General features: G+C 41.9%; 1 protein-coding gene across 1 annotated transcript in view; it reads left to right on the plus strand.

Annotated features, from left to right (window-relative positions):
• Positions 1-453: 453 nt before the first annotated feature.
• chrna11 (cholinergic receptor, nicotinic, alpha 11) overlaps positions 454-8,533 on the plus strand; it is a 13,983-nt gene continuing 5,903 nt past the window's right edge. The window contains exons 1-7 of the mRNA XM_035681923.1: positions 454-505; positions 2,453-2,592; positions 3,024-3,068; positions 3,400-3,509; positions 3,601-3,680; positions 6,010-6,177; positions 6,271-6,465. Of these exons, the coding sequence (XP_035537816.1) occupies positions 454-505; positions 2,453-2,592; positions 3,024-3,068; positions 3,400-3,509; positions 3,601-3,680; positions 6,010-6,177; positions 6,271-6,465 (790 nt within the window). The remainder of the gene's footprint in view (positions 506-2,452; positions 2,593-3,023; positions 3,069-3,399; positions 3,510-3,600; positions 3,681-6,009; positions 6,178-6,270; positions 6,466-8,533) is intronic.

Genomic DNA, 8,533 nt, shown 5'->3' on the forward strand with positions numbered 1-8,533 from the left:
CATTTAAAATCGTGTGCATCATCTGTTTCTGTTGTCTTTAATAAGGTCAACTCATGGCGACACACCAATTACAACCTCTCCTTCCTCCACCTCCTGCTCTATCTTCAGCCCTTTCACCCCCCATCACTGACATTTTTCTCTCTTGTGCTCTCCATTTTAGTCCTACCTCCCAGAGAGAGAGAGAGAGAGGAAGAGAGAGCTCACAGCCACCATCTCCTCCTCCTCCTCTTTCCTTCCTCCTCTTCCTCTCTCAGCTCCCTTTCTCTCCCAGCACACGCTCACACTCCTTCCCTCTAAAGCCGACTGGATGCAGACCAGGCGATTTCCAGCAGCTTCCTGAGTCGGTCCTCCCTCTCCTCCCTACCCTCCTCTTCCTCCTCCTCCTCCTCCTCCTTCAACACCCGGAGCTTCTCCTCTTCTGCCTCCTCTTTTCTCCTGCTCCTCACCACCAGGATGTGGCACTCGGTGGCTCTTCTCCTCTCTGGATTCTCTGCTTTGATCCACGGTGAGCCTGCTTGCCTTTCTCCCCCTCTCTCTCCCTCTCTCTGTCTTTAATTCTGTTTTCAGGAATTAGATTGCAGCAGCGGCACTTTAGTCGCAAAGTGTGTGATTTTATAGGAATTCAGAAATTGGAGTCGGCAGTGTTGATGCTTGATCGGTGAAGTGTAGACTGGAATAAGAATTCAAAGTAGAAAAAAAAAAGACTCCATGAGAAGAAAAGTGAGAATCTGGCTCACCTGTTTGCTTGCTTGTTTACATCTTTTCGCAACTGTGTTCTTATTTTACCGGATACACTGCTGAGTTGACCTGAGGGGGGGTTGGATGCCTCTAGATGCGATGCTTTAAACAGGCAGATTGACATCTAGTCTGTGCAGCGAGTCAGATGACAGAGACAGCGTGTAGATAAATCTGAGCAGTCATAACATCTCATTGCTTTTCTCCCCTCATTCGACAAGCCCCTTTTTATGTCCAAATCTGTCAGGGGATCTTTAACCCCCCCACACACAGAAAACAGGTCACAGATCAATTGAGCTGCACATATAGATCGGCTCTTCTATCTTGCCGCCCTGTTGTGGATGTGTTACTGCATCTGATCTGATGGGGCTCCGAGCAGCAGAAGTCGTAGCTGAATATAAAGGCTTGACAGTGGATGACAGAGCCGAGAGGAGAGTGGGTGAACTTATCCCCACAGGCAGAAGAAGTACCAGCAGTGAAATGTGTTTCTGTTTGATTGGGTTTTGAAGAAGATGCTTTAGAAGTCCAGGAAAATAAAAATCAAGGGGACAGATGAGGCAAAAGTTTCAGACTGTATAGCTTCGGACTGAGTTTTTAAAAAACACTAGATTTGAGGAAACATCCAGGACTTTTTCATCTCTCTAACACAAAGATAGAACGAGCTTTAAAGTCAGAAGCAAAACAATTTCTCCATATTGTTTCGACTGTGTCTCATATGTTCTGTGTCTGCTTCTCCAGCACTTTACTGAGATTATATAACACCAGGCTGAGTGATATTTTCAAATCCAAGACCTCATTTTTTTTAATTGCTTCACTATTGCATCTGCGGGAGAAACCCTAGACACTGAGAGAAAATCTATGAGTTTGAATGAAGCTCGTCTGTGTTCTGATGGAACCACTAAGCCACAGTAACACGACATCCTTTACAATTTAAATTGGTTTTCACTGTTTGTGGTTAACAGTAGGCTAAAGTCTCCTTACACTCCCTCTAAGTCCATTCAATTTGCTTCTAAAGTCCGTAAACATCTCGACTCAAAATTACATTTGTATTACTCTGAGCATTTCAAAGTAACCTAATTATACATTCATTAGTGCCAATTATCTCTTAATAGGGGTTTCCTGCTATTTCTAATTAGATTACTATTTGTTTACTGACTATTCTGCACGCTCCCTCGGAATCTTTCTCCTGTTTGGTGATTTCCTTCAGTATTTTCTAATATTAATGTTAAATATTTTATTCTGACTGAGGAGCTGGACCTCTTCATATTTCATTTGTAAGGTTTAAACCATAAAAGTCTATGTAAGTGTGACTAATGGTGATAAACTATCAGTTTTTATTTCTGCTAGTTTCATCATTAAATCTCCCTTTCCTCTATGTCCTTTCTTTTGAGTCTGATTCTCCTGAATATATTTACAGATACGGAAGTTCCTGAGGACTAAATCTCTGACTGGATCAGCTGATCTTCTGATTTTCTTTTTACTCTTCCCTGCTTGACCGTACTCCCACCACAAAGATTCCCTAGTGAGATTTTTATTGGAGGTTTTCCTTGAAGCCTGGTGTCCTTTTTATTCACCTCACAGGAGACACAGACTTATTCTGTCATTAAGGGCTCTCTGGGTGACACAGACTTTAACAAAACAGAGGTTTTATTATGGAGTGTGGAGCTGGCAGGTGAACATTTTGTCAGATTTATATGATATTTTTCTGCCTCTCCAGTGTCGTTGCAGGGTCCTCACCAGAGGAACCTGTTGAAGAACCTCCTGAAGGACTACAACCGGATGGAGCGGCCGGTGGGGAATGACTCCCACCCACTCACCGTTGTCTTCTCCCTCAGTTTGATCCAGATAATGGACGTGGTAGGTGTCCGCAGCCACAGTTGTTCTCAACCTCATTCACCAGTTGGCTGAATTAAGAGTGGGACAAAAAATATTTCTAATATTAAAATATATGATGACGTTATTAATAATCTTTAAAGAAGCTTTTTTTCTCAGAGAGCAAAAAGCATTTGCAGCCTCTAGTTTGTTTTATTAATTAATTTGGAAACATTTGGAAAATTTAAATATTCATTTGGGGCCTAGTTAAGCATTCTGTGATATTAATAATGATAATGGTGATAACAGCAGGCTTTTTAAAAAATATTTGTGGCTTTAGAGGTAAAAAATAAGATAATAATCTCTGTAAACTTTAATAAGGATGCACAATAATATTCAGCTGTTCCCTCATGATTTACACAGAAACTGATGTTTAAGAAAATAGATGTGCTAAAAATATTTTAAATGTTTTGCAGGATGAGAAGAACCAGGTGCTCACCACTAACATATGGCTACGGATGGTAAGGACCCCTGGGAGACTCTGAATGCTTGGGGCGATAATGAATGTGCTGCTGTTATGGGTTGGGGTGATTTTTATTCAAACTAGTTTACACAGTCTTTGACATGTAAATTAAGGCGATGACCTACACTCTGAATCCCATGATAAGACCTTTAAAATTCAGAAAAAAGTAAAGTTGTCTCTCAAAAATAATTCACCTTTTTGACAGTAAATAAATACACAAAAGTAATGTTTTGTTTGAAGTATACTCTGAACAGCAGAGGAGACTGGAGATAAAGCAGCTTGCCTGTTAGTCCACCGGGATACAGACTGTATCTGTCTGTGTGTTTAAGAGTTGGTTCGACCATTATCTCCAGTGGAACCAGAGCGAACATCCTGGAGTGAAAAACCTACGTTTCACAACAGATCAGGTCTGGACCCCAGACATCCTGCTCTACAACAGGTAAAACACGCATAAACGTTTTAACACACGCCTCGTACGCACACATTATATTTCCACAAGTAGTGTCACTTCCCCATCTGTCCTTCCTCAGTGCAGATGACGACTTTGACTCCACCTTTAAGACCAATGTTCTGGTGAACTCCAGTGGCTACGCGAGTTACCTGCCCCCAGGTGAGTAACTCCTGTTTTTTTTTTCCTTCATGCTCTCATTATTGTTCATCCTTTTCTCATTTTCCTATCACTTCCTCATCTCCCTGCGGTGCAACGGCAGCATCTCATTCTGCAATCTCTGCATGTCTCTACCGTTTGTACACTTGACATTAATATTTTATTAGTGTGAAACAGCATCCCTGGTTACTCACTGGTTAGACGTTCCCAGAGCTATGAGTAACACCTATAAATAGGAGATGTTGGCTTCCTTCGTTTCCTGTCTAAACCCAAACGCAAGATCTGTGCAAGCCTGCGAAAGTAACAGCTCCCCTGGGTTTACACAGGTCTTTACTTTGGCTTTTCTCAGTTGTTTCTTTATACACCAGATTACAGCGGACTCAATCCCTGGTGTTAAAGGAGGCATTGAGTTGAAATAGCCTTCTGAAGTAAAAGTCAAAGTAAAAGATCAGAAAGCCACCCTATCAATTCTATTCAACGGCCATGTTTATTAATAGGCTACTGCTGAATGTAAATAACTCTCCTTAATGCCGCAATTTGGACCTAAGCCAATTAGGGAAAAGAATAAAAAGATAATGCGGAGGAGGAGCAGAGAGGTTTTTACCACAAAACATGATGAGAAAGAGATCAGTAGAGAGAGAATAAATGGAAAAATGAAGCAGAAGAGCAGCAAACCTGCTTTTTTGACTCCCTCACACAAGCCCTGTTGCGATTCTGGAGGTCTTTTTGGGCTGTTATTGTCAGTAAATAAAAGGCAACAGGTCTGTGGGTGGCAGGCATGGAACAGGAGCTTGACGCACAGTAAATAATTCAAAGGCGTAGGATCCCAGGTGTCTGTTGCACACCATAATTTGAAGAATACCTCTTGTAACTGCAGAGGTAAAGGTGTTGTGTTTGGGTTTAATGGTAAACAGCGCATAAGGTGTAACAGGTTTTTAGCACATATCTTGATTGGGTGACATTTGCAAGGAGGAAATCTTGTCTCTGGGCCTGGTAATGCCTTCATTCTGAAGCGATTTTCAGAATGATGATGGAGTTTTATTTTGGGAGCTGTGCTGCGGGAGGGAGAGAGATTGTTCCACGCAGCAGAACAATCCTGGTGTCTTATTTGTGAGTGTTACTTCAAGGTTACTGGATGTCTGTGAGAGGCAGGTTACAGAAATATACTATGCATGAAGGTGCACAGATCAGTAGCCTGCAAAGGCATTTACTTTTACATAATCAGTGTAATTTAATGGGAGTAATTATATGAAGCAAAGGCAGCCAGTTGCAAGAATGTTAATGTCAGTAACTTGATTTGACAGAGCAGGGAGTTTATAAAGAAAAAAAAAAAGGTATGACTACTATTTAATTTGGTGTCATTTTGTGTTCAACCTCTGCTTTGAAACCAGCATTCAATCTGCTAACCACCTTACACTTCTCTAAACTCTGCTTTCATTCCTCTCTGAAGGCTGATTTGCATGTCGACATCCTCATAATGAATGTCTTTGAGGGCTGCGAGGCTTCGTTGGCATTTTGGTTCTGTGTGCGTATGAACGTCTAAACAGGCTTGATTCGTTTATTTCACTAATCACTTTAAGGGTTTGAGTTTGCCAGCGACCACTGCGAGGATCATTGTGATTCTTTGTTTGGATGGGTGGATACCAAGTGTGTCTTTATGATTTTGTGCCGGGGCGTGCCGATGCATATGCATATGAGTGTGTTTATTTTGCATAATAAAGGTGGTAATCAGATCAGGCCACTGTGCACAATCTCATTTTTCAGTGTCACTGTTGATGTTGCCTCCTATTGCCGAGGCTTAGCTAACAGCTGTGTGTGCAGGGAGAGCGCAGAAACAGCATTTGTTTGCTTGAATATTTGAAACCGTGAGTGACAATACTGCTGCCAGGTTTTTTTTACACACATTTCTTTGATGGGAGGTTGTTCCTAATCTAGTCTTTGCTTTCACCTCTCCAGCCTCCAAACTCAATTTCATACCAGTAAACTCTCTGTAGACTTGCACAACGTTAATAAAAACCCTATTGCAGTGTGCACTCTTGGTTGTGGTGCAGCATTTCTCACACCATTTCTGTATAAAAAGTGGACGCAAGGGGATTGAGTTAAGAGATCTTTAGAGCTGGCTGGATATGAAATGAATGAAGGATTCTTTCTGACAAGCAACTTGTTATTCAGAACAGGCTTTCTGCACAGCACAAGGGGTCCTCTGATACGTCTTTCCCTTGTCACTTCTGTACAGGAAACAGCCGAGGTCACTGTTGTCATTTAGTGAATTGATTGAGGAGCTTTAATTCACTGCCTCCTGTTCATTTGTCATCTTTTGTGTCTTTCTCAGGAATCTTTATGAGCACATGCAACGTGGACGTTCGATGGTTCCCTTTTGACATCCAGAGGTGTGAGCTGAAGTTCGGCTCTTGGACGTATGACGGCTGGCTGCTGGACCTCCAGATGAACGATGCTGACGTCTCAGGCTACATGCCCAATGGGGAGTGGGACCTAATTGGTGAGTAAGGTGAAACCTTTGCATTTTATCCTCATTGAAAACGTCCAGTCACAGAGCAGCAGAGCCAATATCTAGCTGTACTTATTCTTCCAGGGGTTCCCGGCACCAGAAACGAGGCCTTCTATGATTGCTGTAAGGAGCCTTATCCGGATGTGACATTTGTTGTGACAATACGTCGACGGACACTCTACTATGCCCTGAACCTGCTCATCCCCTGTGTGCTGCTGTCTTCGATGACCCTACTCATCTTTGTGCTACCAGCTGACTCTGGGGAGAAGATCTCACTGGGTGAGTGGATCAAAAAGGGCAAGGAGGCAGTGGCAGTAGGGCAACAAGACATAGGAAGTGGGAAAGGATGGCTTGTTAGTTTAATGCAAGGGGAACGCACACACACTGAGGTGCAGACCAATTGTCTATCTGTTGGTGTCTGACGCTGTTTCCAGTTTCCTTATATAAAGTTCATTGGTTGGTTCATTTGACTTGGCTTTAACTACTAGATATACAAAACAACATTATTTTTTAAGAAAAAAACATTCTACAAAATACCATATTTTACCCTCAAAGGTTTATATAAGTACTGACTAACTGTCAGAAGGGACACTGAAAACAACCTTGGAAGTTTGGTGAAGCGAATAAAACATGAGAAGAGTAGAAGAGTTGTGCGACGTGCTTCCATTTTGATGGATTTCCATCACGGACCAGGACTGGAAAATCTGCATTGAAAAGGCAACAACACTCCCTTCGCTCAACATCCAACCTACTGAGCATTCACAACAAGCAAACCTTCCTAGAATAAAGGCAAAAAAAAAGAAAAGAAGTGTCACTGAGGACTATGGGGTGGGATGAAGGAGGCACAGGGAGAAGGTGTGGAGCTGAGAGAGGAGATGGATTACAGGATGAATTAGAAAGATGAAAAATGCAAGGAGGAGGATCGGAGACGGATGTGTGTGGGAAGGGTAACGAAAAAGGGAACACCGACAGGAGACGGATTCGAAAAGGATGAGAGGGGACAGCACAAAAAAGAGAGGGAGGACAGATGAGGAGGAAAAGTGGGAGACAACCAAATCACACTATAATAGGCTGGAAGGCTGTGCTGCAAGTACATTTTAATATCTGTTTAAGTTAGATGCCCTCATCAAATTTATGACTAAAGCTAAAAGGATAAGTCAATTAATCGAATAGTCGGTCGGCAGAATAAATAATGTTTTGATAATAATTTATTTGTTTTAGACGTTTATGAAGCAAAAATTTTTCTGCTTCAATATTCTCAAATAAGAGGATTTTGTGCTCTTTCCTGTTTTATGTAAATGAGAATATCTTTGGGTTTTAGACTGCTGGAAAATTAAAAAATTAACTGATTAATCTTCAAATAAATGGAATAAATAAATATTCTTTTGCTGCCCTAATTTCCTGACGTCCCATGCCCCGACCACTCACCAAATTACACCAATAGCATTTAGATAATGCTTCTGCTTTTGACTCATGTCTGAGTGGAGGGACGCAGGGGGATAACGCCTACGGCACTTGTCAAAAGCATATCCTTAACCGTCATACAGGATGACATGTACGCAGCATTCTTGCACAAAAAAGCCTTACACACACGGCCAATTATCCTATTGATGTACATTTAAGGCTAGTGAATTGAATTAGGGGAAGAAAGCTACACACTGCCTTCCACAGGAAAATACTCCGTCACCTCCGCTTTGATGGAGGAGCCAATGGGGCCAAGTGGCTGGGCCTTTAGGTTAGAAGGAGCCTTGCTTTTAAAAGAATAAGTTGTCATTCCTGAGAAAAAGGCAACATAAAAGAAGCATTTTAATTTTCTTAATATCCTTAAAGGGCATTCAATATTTTATCTCTCTGCCTGGGAAGTTTAATTGAATGTTGTCTGAACTGGGGACAGTTATGCCCAGCAAGCACTCTTAAATTCTGTCTGCTGGAGAAGTGAGACCAGCATAGCCATGGATAGGTGGATAAATGAAGATGAAATGAGTTTGCAGTGCAGGAGTCGTATGGGCGTGGTCGCGTTCACGTGCACGCTGGCGGAGTTTGGACAACTTTAAAAAAGGCCATTTGCTGTGCGGAATTTGCTTTTTTTTTTTGCTGTAGTAAGGTACAGGATATTGTCAAAATGTAATTCCACTGGACGCGCTGTAGCTGGGTTCCCATTTACTAAATCCGAAACCTGGGTCTCATCCCGAGTGTTGACATCTTATCAAAATACCCAAAAACACACCGATGCAATTTGTCAAAAGAAGCACCAGTCAGAGACAAAATACCTTATCTAGTCTATCTTATTTCTATCTTATCTACAATATAATCTATCCTTATTCTATCTGATCCCCTGTCTTGTCTG

The sequence above is a fragment of the Morone saxatilis genome, unplaced genomic scaffold (assembly GCF_004916995.1).
Source record: "Morone saxatilis isolate NCDOM2014 unplaced genomic scaffold, NCSU_SB_2.0 Contig9, whole genome shotgun sequence".
Taxonomy (NCBI): domain Eukaryota; kingdom Metazoa; phylum Chordata; class Actinopteri; family Moronidae; genus Morone; species Morone saxatilis.